This window comes from Urocitellus parryii, chromosome 1 (assembly GCF_045843805.1).
Source record: "Urocitellus parryii isolate mUroPar1 chromosome 1, mUroPar1.hap1, whole genome shotgun sequence".
Lineage (NCBI taxonomy): Eukaryota > Metazoa > Chordata > Mammalia > Rodentia > Sciuridae > Urocitellus > Urocitellus parryii.
This window is the reverse complement of record NC_135531.1, coordinates 137,724,566-137,748,127: the sequence shown is the minus strand read 5'-3', so window position 1 is coordinate 137,748,127 and position 23,562 is coordinate 137,724,566. Positions and strand designations below refer to the sequence as shown.

The following is a 23,562-nucleotide window of genomic DNA, read 5'->3' as shown; positions in this document are numbered from 1 at the left end:
CTCAGGCTGTTTCTGAACTTGCAATCCTCCTGCCTCAGCCTCCTGAGTTGCTGGGATTACAGGTGTGAGCCACTGTTCCTGGCTCTCCCTTACATTCTTAAACCATAGCTCTTTTGAACCACATGGCAACAACTACAGGAGCAGATGGTCCTCTAAGGAGTAAACAATGCACAATCAGCAACCCAGACTAGGAACAGTTCTGTAATGAGAAGAAATTATAGGAAAAGGGGTTCAATTTTCTTTACAATTTTACTTTCATTCCTAAGAAAAGTGATTACATACTTTATATCAAGCAATGCCCTCTTAAGAAATATTTATTATAAACATTATTAAAAAGTGAGTCTTTATATAACTGCCCTATAATTTTAGTAGCCATCTGTACAATTTCAATCAGAAACAAGTAGCAAGTCTAGTACAAAAAAAACTTTTTTCTGAATCAAACAAGAATAAGTTGCCATCTTGATGTGCCATCAGCTCTAAATAATGTACATTTCCTCAAATCAAGGACGTTACTCTCTACATTTCTAAAATACCACAAAAAAATCAGGAAATCTTATTTGATATATTATAATCATCTAATCCTCAAGCTCCACTAAAATTGGCCAGTTGTCCAAGTAGTATCCCATAGAGGGAAAGGACCCAGATCATATTCTTACATTTAAATGTTTATTATCTCTTTTTATACTCTAATTCAAGGTGGAAAAAATTCCTCAGTCTCCTTTCTGACTTTAATGACCTTGACACTTTGAAGATTTCAGGGCAGTTATTTTGCAGACTCAATTTGTCTCATGTTTCTTATGATAAAGATTCAGGTTATGCATACTGAGGTGGAATATCACAAAAAGTGACAGTGTCCTCATTGAGTCTTATCACACAGCTTATGATTTCAATTTGTCCCATTAAGTGATTATATTCTTTTAAAATTTTTTTTAGTTATACATGGATATAATATCTTTATTTATTTTTATATAGTACTGAGGATTGAACCCAGTGCCTCACATGTGTGAGGCAAGTGCTCTGCCACTGAGCCACAACCCCAGCCCTGATTATATTCTTAATACTAATGATCACTTTATTTAAGTGCCATCTACCAAGCATCTTCACTATGACGAAATTATTTTCTCCTTGTAATTAGTATTTTGGTCAATGAAGATTCTGAAACTATATAAATTCTCTGTTCCTCAATGAACTTTCAATTTATTCACTGATGTAAGTATACAGTCATGTGTACATTCAATGAGTTTTATTCTACTACTATCATTATTGGTTTTATAATAAAGTCTTCCTCAATTTGGTCAATGAGAGTCTCTTCAAAGTGAATTCCAGGTACTTTTCGTTTTGGTTTTTTTTTTTTTTTTTTTTTTTTTTGGGTGGATTTGTTTTGTTTTTTTTTTCCCCTGGTACCAGGGATTGACTCTAAGGACGCTTAACCACTGAGTAACATTTCTAGTCCTTTTTATTTTGATTTAATTTTCTGAATTCTGAGGCAGGGTTTCACTAGATTGCTTATAAGCTTGCTAAAATGCTGGGATTGGCTTTGAACCTGTGATCCTCCTGTCTCAAGCCTCCCAAACTGCTGTGATTACAGGTAAGTGCCACCACACCTGCCTCCATGTGTTTCTGATATGTTCCCATCACTTTTGGCACTTGCAGCACAGAAAGTTTCAGGCTTACCTTTACCTTTTCCTGCCCCAAACAACCCAGGCACAAGTCAATTCGCCAAGAAGATCTGGTTATTTTTAGCATAAAACAGAATTTAGAAAATGTGGATACTATGATGCTCATTATAGTGGGGTCTCATCGCCCCCAGGGCCTCTCAATGGACAGAACTAGAAAGTACATTTATGTGTCTACATACACATACACATATATATCTACATTTATTACATTTGCATATGTATCTGCACCAAAATCTCCAATCCAAATCAATATGGCTCCTGTAGTTTTCTCCATTTTCTAATTTATACCTCCCTTCTCTCACATTTAGAAACAAGCTTTCTACCATCTTGAATGAGATTTATTTCATCAACGTCCTTAGATATAACTAGTCTCCCATTTCTCTTGTCTACAGGAGAAACAGATGCCCATGAATTCAAGTGCATTATTCACAAGCTACGATACCAAGAATGAGTGCCCCCCTTCTTCTACTTAGGCATGTTAGATCACAACTTATGCAAATATTCTCGTTAACCTACTGGGCTCTGATACCCAGGTCTGGGTCAGTGTGCCTCTACCATATGGTATCTGCGCTCAGCTCTACTGGTATTAGAACTGAATTGTTTGGATAAAGAAGAGGAAGATAGTAGACATGAGGTATTAACATGTTTAATCTAGGTATATAATTATGTCACATTCTAATTCTCTATCACAATTGAACTTCAATCAAATAAAAGTATTTTTCACTTTTCTTACAAATAACTTTCCCCAAAATTTTCAACATTTTTCTTTTTCTGTTAATTAAAAAAAAACACTTAAGTTTTATATAAGTAATAAATTTGTATGATTCAAACTCAAAATAAGGTATAGACAAAGAAGTCTAGGTACCATCTTTATTCAACTACTCTCAGTCCACACATTAATAGGTAAAATAATTTTTATTGGTTTTCTTGTCCTTCCACTGTTTGTTATTATAAATATAGGGATAATATTACTTTTCTTCCTCTTTTACAGAAAAATTCAATGTGTCCCTTGCTTTGTTTTTCACTAATACACTGGAGAATTTTTCTGTCTTTAGATATCTTCTTCACTCTCTTTTGATATAGCTGCACAGTATTAGATTGTATAAATATACCACAATTTATTTAACCATTCATCTATTAATAACATTGTTGGTGGAAGTGCAACACTTGAGAGTTACAAACTACAAAAGTAGAAGCTACAGCTGTGGCTCAGTGGAAGAGCACTTGCCTTGCGTGTGTGAGGCACCACATAAAAATAAATAAATAAAATAAAGGTATTATGTCCATCTACAACTTAATTTTTTTTTTAAATTACAAAAGTGTTTCCCAGGTTGCCATGTCTTTTAGCTTTTAGTAATTCATCACTCTTCTACTTTGTGGATTCTGGATTTTAAGTCATAGCTACAAAGGTATTTTCCATTCCACAGATATTTAGAAATTCACTCATTTTCTTTTGTAATGTAAAAGGGTTCTTTTTTTTTCATTTATATTTTGCATTTAAATGCTTGATACACTTAGTCTTATCCCAATGTACACAGTGGAATATGATCCCAAATTCATCATTCTTTCAATGGCTATCCAATTATCCCAACACCATTTATTTTTATTTTATTTATTTACTTACTTATTTTTATGTGGTGCTGAGGATCAAACCCAGGGCCTCGCACATGCCAGGCAAGTGCTCCACCACTGAGCCACAACCCCAGCCCTCAATACCATTTATTAAATGATGCCTTTAACACACACTAAATTCCTTCATGCATTTAGACTTATTTCTGATTCATATTTTATCCCATTGGTATCTTTGTCTACACACCAATAATAATTTGGGTGGGTGGGTGGGGTAGTGGGGATTGAACTCAACCACTGAGCCACATCCCTAGCCCTGTTTTGCATTTTTTTATTTAGAGACAGGGTCTAACTGAATTGCTTAGTGCCTCACTATTGCTAAGGTTGGCTTTGAACCCACCATTCTCCTGTCTCAGCCTCCCAAGCCACTGGGCAATAATACACTTTTAATTATTGAACTTTTACAGTATAATTGCAAATTAGTGGTTCATCCCCAATGCCCTTCATTTTCAGCTTTCCAACTATTTGCTGCTATTTTTTTTCCCAGTTGAATGTTATAGTCTACTATCTAGTTGCAGACACTACCCACGCCCCCCCCCCAATAAAAAGGTTAGCATTTGGGGGAGGAATGATGTTCTTTTACAAAGCAAGTTGAAGAAAATGGACAATTTTATGATGCTGAGTATCACATAAGAATATATTTTCCTTTGCCATTTGTTCAAGTAACTTTTTATGTTTCTACAAAGACTCTTTAAAAGTTTTGGTTAAGTTTATGCATAACTACTTTGACATTTTAATTTGTTTTCAATGGAGGTCTTCCTTTCTTTGTATCTTCTAATTGTAAGCTATTTATATTGACTTTACTAATACTACATTAACTTTGAATTCAATTACCTAATCAAATCCTGTCCCAAATCTGATGTCATAATTAAGACTCAACTATACATTTTGACATATAGTACCTGCCTTACCCAAGAAGGATATGTTCTATCAGCCCCCAGTGGATGCCTAAAATCAGATACTAATAAGTCCTATGCACACATACTTATGATAAAGTTTTATTTATAAATCAGGTTCAGTAAGAGATTAAAATAATAACCAATAATAAAATAATAATACACAATAATAAAAGTTACATAAATGTGGTCTCCCTTAAAATATCTATTGTACTGTACTCCTCAACCCCCTTATTTTTTGTTGACTGTGGACATTATGGTTTGGATATGAGGTATCCCCCAAAAGCTCCTGTGTTAATGCAGAAATGTTCAGAGGAGAAATGATTGGCTTGTGAAAGCTATAATCTAATAAATCCAACCTAGTTTGAATAGACTGACCAGTTAGTTACTAATGGCAGATGGGGTGTGACTAGTAAAGTGTCCTGAAAGGGTTGGTCTTCCGTGTGATTCCTCCCCTTCTCCCTCTATTTCCTGACCTCCGTGAGCAGAGAAACGCTCCTTTACCATGCTCTTCAGTCATGATGTCTTGCCTCACCTTGGGTCCAGAGCAAGGGGGTTGGTCTACCATGGTCTAAACCTCTGAAGCCATCAGTCAAAATAAACTCCTCGAAGTTGTTCTTCAAGGTATTTTAGTCACAGTTATAAAAGGCTGACTAAAAGTAAATCAAGGAATAATGCTTAGGAGTATATAAAATTCTCAACCCTTACAATTTGTATTCACCTTTCCAGGAATTTACTGATGTACAAAACTATATCCTTACATATAATCAGTGATAGTTGAACACGTGAATGAGCACATAATTTACTAGGAACTCATGAATTAGCACTGCATTATTGCTGACACAAAACAATGTCTAAAATAAGAACAGTAATGTGATAAAATTCAATTGGATTAATTTGGCTATATATATCACTGTTTAAAGAAATTATCATGATAATTTTTCCAAATATGGGAAGGTACTTTTTAAAAATAAGCGGTTCACTTTAAGCAGGTGGTCGAGTGCACCAAGTTCAACCCCCCCAGTTCCGCCCTCCCCAAAAAAAATTGGGGTGGGGGTTGTGGCTCAGTGACAGAGTGTTTGCCTAGTGTGTGAGGCAGTGGGTTTGATTCTCAACTCTGCATGCTAGTTACTTAATTAATTAATTAATTAATTAATAAGATCAATTGACAACTCAAAAAATATTTTAAAAAACAACAACAACAACAACAAAAACCCACTACACTGGGCTGGGGTTGTGGCTCAGTGGTAGAGCAGTTGCCTAGCACTGGGCTCGATATGCAATTTAGAAAACATAGGTGAATAATAGGCCAATTTTTTAATTTCAAGATTTTTTTTCATAATCTAGTAATACACAAACAAAGATAGCCATAGTATATGACTATGAGCAAATTGTAATGAGAATTCTGAATGAGAAGAAATATACCTAAGGGAAAATCAGAAAGGAATTTTTTTTGGTAGTTATAGATGGACAGAATGCCTTTATTTTTTATTTGTTCATTCTTATGTAGTGCTGAGGATCGAACCCAGTGCCTCATGCATGCCAGACAAGCACTCTAACACTGAGCGACAGCCACAGCCCCTCAGAAAGGAATCCTGAAGGAGGGTAAATTTTATCTAAGAAGATAGCATAAAAAACCAGACTGTTGGTATTTAAGGTGGTTTGATTTCTAGGTACCAATTACATTAAAAGTTTTAGAGTAGGCTTAGAGGAAATTTTCATTGTTAAATAATAAGTGGATAATATTAGAACAGAGCTAAGAGACAGATACTATTAAGAGAGGAAATTAAGACACACCAAGGATACACCAACAGATAGAAAGGAGAGTCTAAGATGAGAGGAGACCAAAACAATGAAGATAGCCTGACACAAAAACAGAGGTATCAAAAGACACCAAGAGAGACAAAGGGCAGAGACAAAAAGAGAGGAGGAGGACATAGTTATGGACTAAATGCTTGTGTATCCCTAAAATTCATGTTAAAATCTTAATCCCCAATTGGATGGAATTAGGGGATAAGGACTCCTAACACATCTTCTCATGGGAAGATGATTAAGTCATGAGAGCGGAGCCCTTTGGGGATTAGCCTCCCCATGGAAGAAAACTAAGAAAGGTTCACGGTAGGATCTTCCTTAAGAGCCCAACACTCAATTCAATTTAGCAACTCATAAGCATTCTACAAGTTTCTTTCATAGTACTTAATCACAATTTAGAATTGTTTATACATTTATTTGTTCAATGTCTACCTCCCCAAATAAGGTGAGAGACCAAGAGGGCAGAGCCTATAAAATTCCAGGTCTGAAATCTTGTAGACACTTAGTTATTTACATAAACAAATGCTTTTTTCCTCTCCTCAGAATGAAAATGTCATATAATCATATAGATTCATAAAGGTCAAACTAAAATAGTTTCTAACTAGACTGATCACAAATAATACAAGTATTTTCTTATTTAAAAAAATCTCAAATCAGAACTCTGAACTTTAAACATTTTCTATACTAACAAGATACTTTGTACTTACAAACAGAAATTCTACTCATTCTTTCTCAAATTATTAAAATGCTCAACATAAATTTCAAACACATCAATAATGATACTTACCGATACTGATGTGTCCTCATTTTTTCTCTTAACACTGGAATCAAATAAGACGTTTCTCCCTCGCCTTTCACAGTCTTGATATACAATCAGTCGAATTTGACTTGGATCAAACTCTGGCAAAGGCCAACTTGAAAGAAAAATAAAGATCAGACTCACTTTAATAAATATACCACATACATTTGTATAAATAAAAGTTATACAATAGGGCCAGAAATTATATTATTACTGAGGAACACATATCTTTATATAAAATATCATTATTTACTTTAGGGTCAAGTTATACAGCTATAACATTTTAGATCAAAATAAAGCAAAAACAAAATTATTTTATTTTAAAATAAAAGTTGTAACTATCATTAAGTACTTACAAAATATAGTCATCCTACATGAATATAAAAGGAGTCAATAAACAGTGCATTTAACATAGATAAAAATATAGGCTGACTTCATGGCATGGACTTAGATGACATAAAAAGATTAAACCCATATTTTAAAATAGTTTTTTTACTTCAATATAGAAATGTGAAAACAAACATTTTCAGTTTAAGACACGAGTTTTAAAAAAGTGACAAGTGTTACAAAAATTCTATACTGCTAGTATGAATCAAAACTGGCATAATCTCTTCTAAAAACTGTGTGCATGTGCATGTGTGTGTGCGTGTGTTGGTGTTAAATGGACAAAAATCAACTAAAAATAAAGCTGACCTGAGCAATTCCGCTCAGCAAAGTTCAATGTAATAGAAAAATGTTCATAGAAGCACTGTTCTTAACAGCTAAAACTAGAAAGAATCAAAATGTTCTCCAATAGCAGAAATGCTAAATATATTGTGGTACGCTCAGATTATTAAATGTTATACAACAAACATCATCAGACATAGATAAAAACAGAAATAGATCATAAGCAAAATAAATTAGACAATGACATATACACAAATAGCTACTGTACTTTCCCACTTACATTTACATAAAAGTTTAAAAAAGGCAAGTTTTATCCTGGGATGCATACCTAGTTTTAAAATTTAAAAAAAAAAAAAAAAAAAAAAAAAAAAAAGGCATGGGCCGGGGGAGTACCAGGTGGAGTGGGGACAATGAATATGTTTTTTGTTTGTTTATTTTTGGTACCAGGAATTGAATCCAGGGGCACTGAAAAACTGAGCCACATCCCAGCCCTTTTTTATTTTGAGTCAGGGTCTTGATAAGTTGCTCAGAGCCTTACTAAATTGCTGAGGCTGGCTTTGAAATTACAATCCTCCTGCATCAGCCTCCCGAGTCACTGGGATTACACGCATGCACCACTGTGCTAGGCTTCATATGGGCTATGTTTTGACTAGACAATACTTACACAGATGTTCACCTGATATTCTCTATTAGGAAAAATCATATCAAGTTCATTTTATGCACTTTTATTAATGCGTAATATATCACAATTTAAAAGATTAATAGGGTGGGTGAGGTAGGAAAGAGAGAGAGAAAAAACAATGAGTAGAATGGAGGAGAAACTAGCTGGTTAATTGAATGCACTGCTTACAGGAGAACTGGTAAGAAATGGAAGAACCAATGTAAAACAAAATTGAAGCTATTTGTATTTGGGTACATCAGGCTAAATGGTCAACTCCTCAGGCACAATTCTTGACTGGGTTCCTTCATTTCCTTAACTCTACTAATTCATGTGAAACTAACTATAACTGGCAATACAAAACATCTTCATCTCAAATTATTGACAGAAAATACAATTTTAGTTTTCTACTGTCTAATCCTTAGCAAATGCTTGTGTTACAAACTGATGAAGCCTTACTCTAGAAATGCAAGCTAAACCAGAGACTCATCCATAGACTACAGTGATTAGCATCACAGTGAACTGTTTTTACAAAACTGCATCTTCATGTTATGTCGAGGAAATTATTGAGACAAGGTAAGGATTTTGACAGGCAAATGGGACAAAAGGAAAAGAGGGCCATGAAGATGGAGCAAAAGACTCCAAGAATACAGCTGAAATAATGGACAGCAGAATCTAAGCTACTTAGGAAAGGCAGTGATAGTATGAGGCGAGCAGATTTGAAGACAATGAAGATAGAATGGTCAAAGTGCTAAAAGGAAAAAAAAAAAAAGCAGAGAGTGTATGGGGGGTAGGATAAGGAATAGGAGATTACAATCATAGGGTAGAATATAAAAGATATTAGAGATAGTAGTACCACTAAACAAACTATAATTAAAGAGAGAGCATATTCATTAAAAAACAAAAGTGAAGAATAAATAAACTAGAAGTTGGGAACATTTCAGTAATTTTAAAGAAGAGAAGCAAAGAAGCCAAGAAAGATCAGTAAAGACAGACCACCAGAGAGAAAAAGACTCATGGGAAAGTAATATTTCAAAACCAAAGCCAAAGAAGATAAAGGAAGAACAATGCCCAGCACCAATGTTGCAGAAAGGCCAAAATTCATAAAGACTGAAAGTATCCTTAAAATTTAGCAATTTGGTGGTGTGGATACTTGTTTTAATCAGCTTTTTTGCTGCTGTGACTAAAAGAATATGACAGAGGGAAGCAGTTTACACGATGATCAGGAAGTAAAGAGAGAGAGCTCTCTACTTGCCAAATACACATATATACCCCAACACTACCCCCACCTCCTCCAGCCATACCCTACTTGCCTTCAATTACCAGTCAATTTATCCTATCAGGTGATTAATTCACTAATTGGGCTAGGTTCTCACAACCCGATCATTTCTCCTCTAGACCTTGCACTGTCTCATATATAAGCTTGTGAGGGACACCTCACACCCAAGCCATAACAGTACTGTAGTTAGAAAAGGGTCAGTGGAGAAAGAGGCGAATGAGTAGTCATATAACAACGCATTTAAAAAAAAAACAAAAACTGAGAACTTAAGAGAGCAAGTAGAGGTTTCCCCATGAAACGTGGAGACAACAGCAATAGCGTGATGATGTAACTACCATCTAAACTACTATGTTTTGAAAGTAAAATAGACAGGAGGACACTATGATTATTGACAACCAAGCTCTATGGTCACCCCAGACAGGTAGAAGAGGTGAAGCTATATGAGGCTTTTATTTTGTATAACAGAGATGTATGTGTATGAAATATATAGGGGGAAAAATATATATTTAAGCTATGTATTTCTAAGTCGAAGGTAAGGAAACAGAAAGAGTCAAAGTTAACAAGATGGAATTGTTAAATTAAGATTCTGGAGAAGTTGGGATAGCTTGGACAAGAGTACCCTAGTAACACTGCCAAATATACTTAATGAGGCAAGAAAAAGATGGCCTACAAATGAAAATTACTGCAGATGGGTTTGCAGGTTGGAGACACAAAGAGAAACAAAACTGAACATTTAAATTTGATCACTTTTTTTTTTGTCTAACAGGTAGGAGTCATTCATAAATATAAGCATATGTGAAGTAGGTGGCCTAAATTGGGGAATAAGGTTTGAAACAAAACCTAGCAAAGTCATTAAAGTGCTAACCTGACAAAATCAGAAGTATACTCAAGCTATATACTGAGGGCCCAGGTGAATTGAAAACCTTAAATCTGTAATAAGACTAATTTTCTGCACTACCACAGAAGATCTCAAATGTGGAAGAGACAAAGACAGACCATAGATTTAATAGGAGGTTTTCTGAGAAGACACAAGGGAAAATAGGAAACAAGGCTGTTAAGAGTGACTTACCGAAAGAAGGTCTGGATTTACTAAGAGAATGTGGCCAGAATGCACCCAATTAAAGAAAAGGAGGGGGAAAACTAACAAACATGTGGTCTCAGTTAAGTTAAATAAGAAGTTTGAATGAGGATATAACGTTATGGCCAGAATGGAAAGATCTCAGAATGAGCAGTCTCAGTTAGCTAATAATTAGGCTCATGGTATAACCATGAGGAAAAGAACAAGGTCCATGGAATCAGGAACTGAGAGGTCAGAATGTTAGATGTGTGGGCTGCCCAAGATGACGACACACAGTGATCTGCAAAGACAAACTATCAGCTAAGTGTCAAAGTTCCTGAACAATACTAGGGAGCTGCTACAGGTTTCCAAATGACAAAACAGAACAAGGTGTGGTACAATGTCATGAAAGTTGTAAAGAAGTAGTTTTCGTTAGACAAGAAACAGTCTCCAGGCAATAATGGTGGGCCAAATTATTAAGCCTAGTGTTGGGTAGTTTGTGGACAAATAAACATCCTTTACTTAAGGAAAAAAGGAAATATGGCCTGTGAAGGCAGAAAAGGTGATGAATTTGTGAAGAAAATGGGGACACATGGAAAGCATTATTATTGGTACAGAGAAAAGGCAGTATAGGCATTGGGGAGGATGGAAGAAAACATGAAGAAGGGTCCGCAGTTGGAGGGAATTAGACTTTGGGACATGCCTGAATATCAACACAGGAATGAAATAAAAGAGATTTAAAATAACCAAGCCTATATTTAAATGGAAATCTGTCTGAAGCTGTTTTGATGTAGAAGAGACATCCATATAGAATTTTAATTCAAAATAGCAGCAGCAGCAGCAATAAGAAATGCTGATCAAGACTCGCTGGGGAGCTAGAGATATAGCTCAGTTGGTACAGTGCTGGCTTCACATGCACAAAGCACTGGGTTCAATCCCCAGCACCACAAAAAAAGAAAGAAAGAAAGAAAAAACTACCGCATTGGGTGGGGCTAGAGTTGTGGCTCAGTGGTAGAGTGCTTACGTAGCATGTGTGAGGCACTGTGTTTGATTCTCAGCACCACATACATATAAATGAATGAAATAAAGGTCCATCAACGTCTAAAAATAAATAAATGAATAATAATATAAAGAAACTCATTGGGGAAGACATCTGTGCTTTGACAGAGTATATGCTTGAAATAGAGAGGGATTACTACTAAAGCCCCAATTGTCTTTACCTAATAATGGAAAGAAGTTGTGAATTAGGATATTTATAATCATATAAGAATGATAAAAAGTGGCCTAACAAATTATTGTATTTGCGCTATACTAGGAGAACATGATATTAAAAACAATATCCCAAAGAGGATCCTTCAAAAGGCAAATAATTTTAAATGGTAAAAGTCACCTGAAATTTATTCATTTCATCAAGTGAAAGAAAAGTGAAAAGGACCTACCTGAAGTTATATTCTGGATAGTGCTAGCTGATCTCTCTTCTCTTCCCCTCTATCACTACTCTACCTTTATGGGCAATACTCAGCACTCAAATTATTTAGATTCCTAAGTCTTCTGACATCTAATCCATCATGTTTTCTACTTCATCGTGTTGCCTATTATCAAATTATAACTGAAGATATATCCAAGCCAAATCATTATCAGTGGTAAACATACCATCACCATTTACAAAAACTATCTGCTACAGCCAAACTTTCCTCAGTTTTAAGTAACATTAAGTGTTCAATGTAACATTAATTTAAACATTGGTAAGTGTATTCAGTGATGAACCAGAAACTATTTTAAGTTTCTACACAGATGTTATTTATACTTCATGTCAGTTTATCTGCTATGCATGTTTTTTTATATGACACATTGAAAGAATGCGAACAGAAAATAAACATGCTGGAATAGACAGCACCCCCTTTTACATATTGACACTACACCTCAGGAGACCATGTGAATACATGTAACACATGTCACTGACCATCAATATGGGGATAAATCATGTATTCTTTTGGGGGAGTGGGGGGTAGAGAGTAATGAGGGATTGAACTCAGGGGGCATTCAACCACTGAATCACATCCTCAGCCCAATTTCATATTTTTTTAGATACAGGGTCTCACTGAGCTGCTTACTGCCTCACTTTTGCTGAGGCTGGCTTTGAACTCATGGTCCTCCTGCCTCAGCCTCCCGAGTGGTGGGATTACAGGTTTGCACCATTGGACCTGGCTAAATCATGCATTCTTAATGGAGGTGAGATGGCTCACAGAGGGGCAAGTTCTTGGAGGAGTGTGGGGAGAAAGACTTAGATATTAAATGGATTGCAGCCTTCCAAAGGGCCATAGTACATAAGCAAATACATAAGCAAATAGTGTAATTATGGTATCAAAATGTCATAAGTAGGGGAGATGGTGATTAAGAAAAATGAGGAATGGGCTGGGGCTATAGCTCATTGGTAGAGCGCTTGGCTTGCAGGTGTGAAGCCCTGAGTTCGATCCTTAGCACCACATAAAAATAAATAAGCAAATAAAGATATTGTGTCAAAAAAAAAGATATTGTGTCCATCTACAACTAAAAAAAAATTTTTTAATGGGAGTAACAAAGGCTCCTTATGGAACAACAGTGGGAAAAATGGTTGAGAAACACTGAGGTAAATACTAATTTTTAGATCAATAAATTAACAATGTCACCCTCAAAGAAAATTTGTAAATCTTTTTTTTTTTTTCCTATTTGACCAACTCTTCAGCCTCATGGATCATCTTAAAATTCAATTTGATGCCACTGTAAAAAAATATCAACTGGGCTGTGGTTGTAGCTCAGTGGTAGAACACTTGTCTAGCATGTATGAGGCACTGGGTTCGATTCTCAGTACCATATATAATTAAATAAACATCAATAATGTGTGTGTGTGTGTGTGTGTGTGTGTGTGTGTGTGTATTGGTGCTGGGGATCGAACTCATGGCCTTGTGCATGCAAGGCAAGCACACTACCAACTGCGCCATATCCCCAGCCCAAAATTTTTTAAAAAATATACTGAGGCAGGGGTTGTGGCTCAGTGGTAGAACAATCGCCTAGCACATTCAAGGCCCTGGGTTTGATCCTCAGCACCAATAAAAATAAATAAATAAAATAAAGGTATTGTGTCCAACTATAACTAAAAAGAATACATTTTTTAAAAAATGCCAATTGATCTCTTTTCCTCTACCCTACTTTAATCATCCATACATTTTCATTTTTATGTAGCATGAAAGAGTGCTACTATACATTAAACTAATCAAATCTAAAGATTTTAGTTAATTCATTCAGTAATCATCTGTAGAGCACTAATTATGTGTCTGTACTGTTCTTTCCTGAGCTTTATTTATCACTGTTATGTCTCAGTGAAATGGAAAATGCAAAATGATGCAGATTTGCTCTAAGAAACCATTAACATCCTATGCTCCTGCAGGAAATGAGGGAAGATAGGAGTTAAGTTTCAAAGCTATGCATGTAGTTAGGAACCTTCCCTCCCCATGCATAAATGAAATACTGAAAAGCATTCTCAGTTTGGTACAGGACAGAGAGGGAAAAAGGAGAGAAGGAAGAAAAGGGGAAAAGAAGGATGCTAAATTAGGCTATAAGAGCTAAGTAAAAAATGTTTCCATTATAACACCAACATGCCAAGAATTGGCCAACATCAGAACCCAAAAGCACCACAATCAATTCAAAAAATATTTTCCATTCATGGTTAAAGACTTAACCATGTTCTTAAAATCCTGTAGGCAGACTCTGCTTTGAAGAAAACAGCTACTAACTAGTCAATTTTAAAATGTGTCTCCTAGCCCAGCATAGTGGTGCAAGTCTGTAATTCCAGTGGCTAGGGAAGCTGAGGCGGGAGGATCAAAAGTTCAAAGCCAGGCTCTGCAATTTAGCAAGGCCCCAAGCAACTCAGTGAGACCCTGTCTCTAAATAAAATACAAAAGGACTGGGGATATGGCTGAGTGGTTAAGTGTCCCTGGGTTCATCCCTGGTACCCCCCCCCAAAAAAAAAGTGTCTCCACAAAGCAAATTATGTATGTCTATAAAACTAAATTCTACCACAGAATTTTTCATTTCTGTGCAATCTTTATCTTCCCTATTTTCCTTTCTACATAATCCCATTTCATACCTTTTTTGCCAACCAAGTGTCTCCTTATTATTTCTGATTTTATTTCAGAAGTCACTTCTTTCTCCATCCTGTTGAGGATGCCAAATTATTTACCTAAAATTTTTGACTCCAACTAGTAAGTTTCAGAAATCAAATATTTTTCCAAGTCTTCAGATTAATGTTTTCTTTTCTCTATTCTATGGTATTTTTTCTGAGGTCTTTTATCCTCCAGTTCCACAGCTATACTCCTGACAAGGAAAGAATTTTTCAGTCTGAGATGTTTAAATTGTCCTTGGCCCCATGCCACTGGTTCAGTTGGATGCTTGCTGAATCCTCTTCTAAGTTATTTAGCCAGGAAGCAATTCCTAGCCCAAATGTCATAGTTTAGAAAGTTTCTATCATTGCAACTCTACTACATTGAAATTAAAATACTTTTACTGTTGGACTTTATGTCATACTGAACAAGTGAATTATATGAATAACCAATTCCCTGAAAACACAACATCAAAACAAATGCCTATAGTATTTCCCCCCCCCCAGGTGGTTTTCTTAAAAATGTCGTCTCTCAAAGAGTAGAAGAAAGGTGATGATTAATAGATGAAAGGATAGTTGAATCCTGTAGCTTCCTTCAAACAGTACTGCAGGGGCCTAGGTTCATGATTGGCACAGTATTTGCATTATTGCCAGGAAACACATAATGAAGAAATGCTTAATTTTTTTCTTAAGCAAGTACCATCATCAGTGACAACATATCACTATTGTACCAATTTTGTTTTCTGTAAAATTCAAAATTATTTTGTAAACAGAAATCCCTCCCAGATTGAAAACTGGTTAATCACAAATTAATCTACATACTATAGAGAGAAGATGGGAGATAGAAGGAATGTTAAGGATCCTCAATTAATACCAGATAAATTGAGGTCCATGTCAGTAACATTTTAAAATAACTATAAAAATAATTGGATTATGACCAGCAGTTTAATACAATGCTATCTAACATCTGAGCATTAAAGTTTTTATTTCAAGTATTTTAAAGTAAATAAATTGCCAAATTTATAACTAGATAGTGATTTTTATGTTGATACATAAAAATAAATCCTGAGTTAAGCTGTACACTGGTGGTATCCTATTTCTCTTAAGCAGTTCCACTTTCCAAAATCCCTAAAAAACTCCAGTTATGCACAACTGCCAACCCAGGTTAATAATAGCAATGAACCATACTCATCTGAAACCACAAGACTGTCAGGTGACACAAGAAGAAGTCTGAATTTAACTCAAATAAAAGCCTCTCCATGCTGCAATGCACAAAGGCTTAATCCTAGCTACAGTACCATGGGGGACTGGGAATCCTTAAGAAATCTGTCACCCATGACAAAATATATTTTTACAAAAGACTTTTATCTATCCAGTCCTATGGTTTCACAAATAACATCCTGCTTTTTTGTTTCACTGAAGAGTCTGGGATTTTTGCAGAAGCAATTTATAAATGCATTTCAATTCTTTCATCTCTTCTACTTTAAGTGTCTGACTAACAAAAAAATCAATCTAAGTATTCTGTAAACTAAGTGCTGTCCTGGCAGTTGGTACAAACCAGAAAGGCCAAAGTAACTTTTTTAAGGGTGCTTTAATTTAATAAGGACTCTCTGAACAGAATGCTTAGGCAACCACGGCTAGAACTCAGCTCTTCAATAATCCACATCTATAAGGAATTCAGGTTTGCCTAGTAAACAAGAAAGCAGAGTTAACTCCCTTCTCAATTTGTATGTCTCCACTCTGCAATTTCAGACAAGACCATACACACTCTTGGAACTCACAGCAGACTCGTACACTACCTGGCTAGCCAGCAAGTTTGGAAAACCAAGCACTAATGATCACAGTCCTCAGAGTGATCAGTATATAAACAACCTCACTAATTCGAATCTTTAAGTTGAATTTAAGGAGATAAATCTAGCACAAAATTCTGTCTCCTAATTACAAACCTCAATAAAGCTGTTACAGTATTTGGCTAGTTTAAGAGACTATTAGCTCACTCTCTTCTCAGCTGGCTTCGCATTTTAACATATATTAGAGTGTTCTTCCAGAATACCAAAGGGTGTATCTGTGTATGTATGCTGATATGACTAATGCTATAACAGAAATGCTTGACAACAATATGCTATTAATCCACAACCTAATAGACAGTATGCTGAGAACAAGAATCATTTCCCACATCCAATGCGGCAGAAACAGAAGAATGGGCTCTGAATCAGCTGAACTTGGATTTAAATCCTAACTCTGACACACTATGATCTTTTAAAAAGTGCCTTAATGTCTCTAGTCCTTAGAGTCCTCATCTGTATAACAAAACTACTTCTAAAATTGGTAAAGGGATGTTTTATTTCTTCAACACTTAACACATCACACATATCAAGAGTTTAATAAAGAGTCTCTTGGTTCATTACTACAGCTATATGTCCACTCAAAATATAATTTCTCAGTTATAAAAAGAACTTAATTGTAATACTTAATGTTTAATTCTAATAATCCTGGTACTTGTTGAGATATAATGGAACCAATAATTTATAATTTCTCAGTTATAAAAAAGAACTTAATTGTAATACTTAATGTTTAATTCTAATAATCCTGGTACTTGTTGAGATATAGTGGAACCAATAATTTCACCACAGTTCATTAGAAAGAAATTTTTAAAATCCATCTTTGATTGTTTAAGTAAGAAGCCTATATACAGACACAAAAGTAAACTGAATACTTTCACAAGGTCTTGTCCAACAAGGCAAGAAATATTGCCTACCTAGAATCTTTGATATAAAATATCTGAAGCAATTTACTGGTTAAATTACTAGATGTCAAGTTCAGAAATGACCTAAAGCTAAAAACTGAGTTTGTTTCATTTATACACCTACTGAATACATGCCATAGTGCTATTGACTCATAGGTACTACCTCCAATCCCTGTATCAACACTGGAAGCAACCATTTTATTTTATATAGAATTACATCTAAAGTTCCATTGATCATTTGAGACAGACTATTATGCAAACCTGGGTTTAATATAATCACATACAGTACAAGCATGTTTACTGCAGCACTAAATGTTTTTAGTGGGAAAGAACTAAACTGCTCATCAATAGAATATCTGGCTGATAAATTGTAGTATGCTATTTATAGTGTTACATAAAATGGAATAATGTGCAAGCCTTTAAAAGGACAAGATACAGCTGTTTGTGAAAAACCTTCAAATTAATTATAACATGAAGAAAAGCAAAGTTCAAAACAGTATGCAGCTGGGTTCAGCGTCTAATGCCTATAATCCCAGGTTGAGGCAGGAGGACTGTGAGTTCAAACCAGCTGCAGCAATTTAACAAGACCTTCACAACTTGTTGAGACCCTGTCTCAAAATAAAATATTAAAAAGGGCTGGGGAGGTGGCTCAGTGTTTAAGTATCCTTGGATTCAAGCTCTGGGGGTAAAAACAACAACAACAACAACAAAAAAAAACCCACAGGAGGCAAACACATGAATATACTTGTACCTAAATAGTCTCAAGGAAGATAAATAAGAAACTTAATACAAAGACACCCAACGGTTGAAAGAACTGACCTCATGGAAATGAAACTAGAATTGGAGAAAGAAAAGGAGACATTTATACTTTCTGCATTACACTCTTCAACACCTCTAGTCTGTGGCATCAAAACTTCACATTCATTTCATTAAGCCCTTTTTAATTCCCTAGGTTTTGCATATCCTCTCCTCCAAGGAATACAGAATGATTTGACTTCCATCATACTCTTAAAGTAGAACATGATCTATTTTTTTTTTCCTCTGAAGGGTTTCAGAATAGAAAATCAAAGGGCAGAGAAAAGTTTGATGACAACTAGCTTGACAACTAAGTCAAGTGCCACAAAACTAAGAAGCAATCAAGCAACGTGAAAATATTCCAAACAGAAAAGCCAGTAGTTGAATTAGTTTATTTCTCTAATATCAACCTGTTAAGCCCCTATTTACCACATGTTCAAACAAGAAAAATCTAAATGTCATCAAGTTCTGTTGCTTCTGATCCCTCACACCATTCATCCTACATCTGTAATACTCTAAATGTTTTAAATCAAACCACCACAACCACACTGCCATCATTCTAGTCTGAGTTTCCATAAACATTTTATTCTTCTAGCCTCTCCTCCTACTTTCCTTCAAGTCATTCTCCACCCTGTCACTGTAACCAAAGTGGGAAAATCTTAACATGTCAGTCACCTACTTAAAAATCCCTTGTTATACTACATTGTTCTTTTTGGATATACATATACTTTAAATTTTTTAAATAGTACCTAGACATAATACCTTTAATTTTATTTATTTGTATGTAATGCTGAGGACCAAACAAAGTGCCTTAGTGTAGCTCTACTACTGAGCTGTTGAGACCCACAGCCCAAGTGGCCCCAGCAAACTTCCAGCTGATTGGCTCACCACAGCCCCAGCAAACTTCCAGCTGATTGGCTCCTCTGCAGTGATGCTCATTGGGCTATTTCTCTGCCCTTTCAGACCATGGAGCTGCTCATTGGGGGACTCTTTTGGCTCCGCCCATGCAACCCAGCCAATAGGCCTCAAGAGCAGGACCTAAGGGTTCCCTTGAGTGTGCTTGCAGGAAGAGCCAGTGGTGGCAGTTGGGCTCTGAGGGAATTCCTAGAGAGCTTGCCTGATGCGTGGATTCTAAAAAGTTCATTCCTGCTTTACAAGTGGTTTGTGAATCGTGCCCAGCCAGACTGCAGCACTGAGCTACAACCCCAGCCCTACCACATTGTTCTCAGGATAAATTCTTAACTTTTTAGTAGACTCACTGTCTTCCTAAGCCATTCCTTGCCAACACCTGATAGATTTTTCAAATGCAAAGCTTTCAATCTAAAACAACCTTCATTATCCAGACATGGTGGTACAAGCCTATAATAATGCCAACTGCTTGGGAGGCTGATACAGGAGAATCTCAAGTTCCAGGCCAGCTTGGGCAGCTTAGCAAGACCCTTTCTTAAAATAAAAAATGAAAAGGGTTGGGGATGTAACTCACTCAGTAGTGAGCACTTGCTTAGCAAGAATGATTCCCAGTACCATGAAAACTGTTTAAAAACAAAACAAAAAATAACTTCTTCATTTTGTTTGTCCTTTGCTCTGTCATTTTCCTATCTGCCTGGTTAATTTTTCAAGTTTTAGCTTACAAGAAGTATTCCTGATCCCTCTCACCATTCACCCTACATCTGTAATACTCTCCCCTCGAATTTGCCTCCATAACATCTCTCCCTTTCCCTCAATCCAGGGCAAAATTGATACCCTGTATATCCACCATTTTAGTCTTAACAGAACAAGTTGTAAGCATCTATTTCCGGTCTTCATTCCCACTAGATATAAGCCCTGTTGAGGATTCTTGGTATATAGCTGTATTCCAGCCTCTAGCACTATGGCTGAAATTCAGTAGTATGGCTGAATTCTCAACAAGTAGACACTACTTTTTGAAGAAACACTTATTAGTGTTATTAGAACTTTTTTTTTTTTGTACTGAGGATTGAACTTGGGGGCATTTGACCACTGAGCCACATCCCCAACCCTATTTTTTACTTTATTTAGAGATAGGGTCTCACTGAGTTGCTCAGTGCCTCGTCATTGCTGAGGCTGGCTTTGAACTTGTGAACCTCCCGCCTCAGCCTCCTGAGTGGCTGGGATTATAGGAGTGTGTCACTGTGCCAGCTATGCTGTTAGTACTTTTCTTAAAACTCTTATCTTGAGATCAATTTAATATTAACAAAACACTAAACAGAATTTTAGTAGGTTTTCTTTATGATGAAATAAAATATAATACTAATCCTTTTTTCTCATACATGAAAATGTCAGACAGTACTATGTATAGTCCCCCCAACTCTTTATCCTTAACATTGAGAATAATCCTTCTAAATATAATAGTAACTAACTATACAACCCTTTTCTCTCTCTTCCACTAAGTATAAGAGGGTAGGAGGTGAGTTATAAATATTAGGGAGATTTTATGGGAAACTACCAAAACGTTTAAATTTTAATATCCCCTCTCTTTAACTTCTCACTGCTGATCAAACTAAAAAGTATAAATCCTTTTTAAAAAGTATTTAAAATATATGGGACCTGGTCTTCAAATTTTATTGTTTTGGCTCCTTGGAGAGGATTTAAGCTTGAAACTCTGTGTTTACATACCCATAAATGGTTTAGTAAATCTTTTTATCTCTTCTACTAATTTCTATCATATAGTTGTCAGGAGAATCAAATAAGATCATATGCATAAAAGCAACCTATAAACTATTACTTGTGGCTTTGTTTTCTTGGGGACAAGGCATTTATCTTCTAAGAACCCTAGGAAAAACAGCATGAATAAAACTAGATAATAGTTGTGTGGAAAGCAATTGACAATGGCAGGTCTAAGATTTAAACATTACATAGCCTTACTTGCTAGACTGGCCTTTGGTTTGGCATCAGAAATCCAACTGACTAAACTATTTGTATGAATAATGTAGTTTATGCTGAACACCTATGTTTTTCAGAGAGTCTGAATTTTAGTATGCGCTATTCAGAGACACTTTTGTGACCAATTACCAGCAATCCTGGCACTGTAATTCAAACTGCCCATAGTCCCCCAGAGTTTGCTTTCTCCCTTCCTTCCTTTAAACAACAGAACTACCAGAGTTTTCAGAAATGTGGATACCTGGCTACAGACTACACTTCCCAATTCCCTCATATATAAATAGTCATGTTACTAAGTCAAGCACAGAGAAAGGAATACGAGAGGAATTGACATGTGTAAATTCTAGGTCGTCTCCTTAAAAACAAACTTCTTTTATTCTTTACCTCTTCTCAATAGTTGGGAAACAACTACAGAAGACTTCTTGGGCTCCAAAAGGAAAGCCACATGTTAAAGATGACAGAAACATTCTAGTTGACTTACCAGTTACTACATGACTTCATGCAACTGCACTGTCTAACTGCTAAGGACTACCCATGTACATTTTTTACAAACACATGAGAAATAGTTTTATCTTATTTTACTATATCTCATAAGTTTCTGTTATAAAGTTTAGCTTGTGTCCTGATATGTATTTAAACCAACCCAGTTTCAAGTTGGAATCTTAATTCTTAAGCAATTCTTTCCCTTTCTAAGGTCAGAATCCACAGAAGAACACTTCCAACTCTATAATGCCAAATTTATTATTTCGAATGCCCTCTGTCAAACTAGACTTTAAAAAATTGTAATAATATTTTATGTAACCCAACAGATGCAAAACAATATTTTTCAACATCTATACAAAATTTATAAGATAGCTTAAATACTACTTTCATAGTAAGAATCAGAAATCTGATTTGTATTTTAAATTTACATCACATCACCAGCCACATCTCAAGTACTCAGTAGCCATACCTGCACAGTGGATATGGAATGTGCGAAAACCCTGATGTAGAACATCTTACAGAATACTATTCATAACAGAATACATACTTTTCAAGCACGTTATGTTTTTAAAAATTGACCTCAAGCTTCTTATAAAAGAAGTTCAATCAAAATTTAAAAGAATCAATATTATACACATCATTTTCAATAATACAATCATGCATCATTTAACAACATTTCAGTCAACAATGGACTGCACATATTGACAGTGGTTCTTTAAAATTATAATAGAGCTGAAAAATTCCCATTACCTAGTGATATCATAGCTACCATAACAAAATACAATACTCAGGGGTTTGTGATGATGCTGGTGTAAACAACCTTACTGTATTGTCAGTCCTATAAAAATACAGTACTTGATAATCCTAATAAATGGTTTATGTATACTACACTTTTTATCTTTTATAGTCATTCTATTAACTAAAAAGTTTACTGTATGCTGTGCCGTGTTAACACTAGCAATAGCTTTCTTCTACATCTTTTTTTAAATATATTTTTTAGTTGTTAATGGACCTTCATTTTATTTACTGATTTATATGCAATGCTGAGAAATGAACCCATTGCCTCTCACATGCTAGACAAGCGCTCTACTACTGAGTCATAACCCCAACCCCTTCTGCTATATTTTGACTTTACTACATTTCCTGATTACCTCAACAGGCCATGTGAAGTGACTGACACCATGTAGACTTTTGTAAGTATACACTATAATGTTTGTAAAACAACACATTTTTTGAAGTCCCATCACTAAGCAGTGTATGACTACACATAATTAGAAACTCTCAAACTTTATTCTTGTGGGTCAATTCAGAGTTTTTATTATGGATTTAGAGATTAAGCTTCATTTTTTATAGCCAGGTATTTAATAGTGAGATAGTCTCAGGATTCTTAGTATAAACTTAAAACTCATAAATGCACATAAACACTTTATGAAATGGAGTAGAGCACAGTAATTAAGTGATTTAAATGTCGGCCAATTTACAAGTGTTAGTTCTCACATTTATTAATTGTACTGGTAAACGTTATAAAGATTAAGATAAATGCCAATACTTATTTCATACAATTGTTATAAGGATTTAAAGGAACTTAATATTATTATAAAGCACTTAGCACAACACCTGCATATTGTAAATACCCAATAAAAGGTAGTTAGATTGCATTCACCATGCCAAGCACAAAACTATGATTAAGGGAAGATATTAAAACATACTATTTATTCTGTGCTACAGAAATACTAACTTTGTAAATGTATATTTTAATTATACATTAAAAAAACTTCTAAAAATTAAAAGCAGTCATTACAGACCTGGAAGAGTCTATAATCGAATTAAGAAGATAGGAAATACATGTACATATTAATTATTACAAAATCTAATATTATGAACATAAAATATATCCTAAATTCTGCAGAAAACTCTATTTCTGAAAAGGCATTGTAATATGAGAGACAGGCACAACACTGACCAGGACTTACAAGACAATACTAAAATGTAAACCCAAAGGTTGTATTCAGATATGTAAAGAAAGA

The 23,562-nt window shown here is 35.3% G+C and overlaps 1 protein-coding gene across 2 annotated transcripts in view; it reads right to left on the bottom strand.

The window, feature by feature from the left end:
* Fnip1 (folliculin interacting protein 1) overlaps positions 1 to 23,562 on the bottom strand; it is a 101,661-nt gene that overhangs the window by 48,115 nt on the left and 29,984 nt on the right. For both annotated transcript variants that reach the window (XM_026400139.2, XM_026400140.2), the window contains exon 2: positions 6,804 to 6,930. In XM_026400139.2, the coding sequence (XP_026255924.2) occupies positions 6,804 to 6,930 (127 nt within the window). The remainder of the gene's footprint in view (positions 1 to 6,803; positions 6,931 to 23,562) is intronic.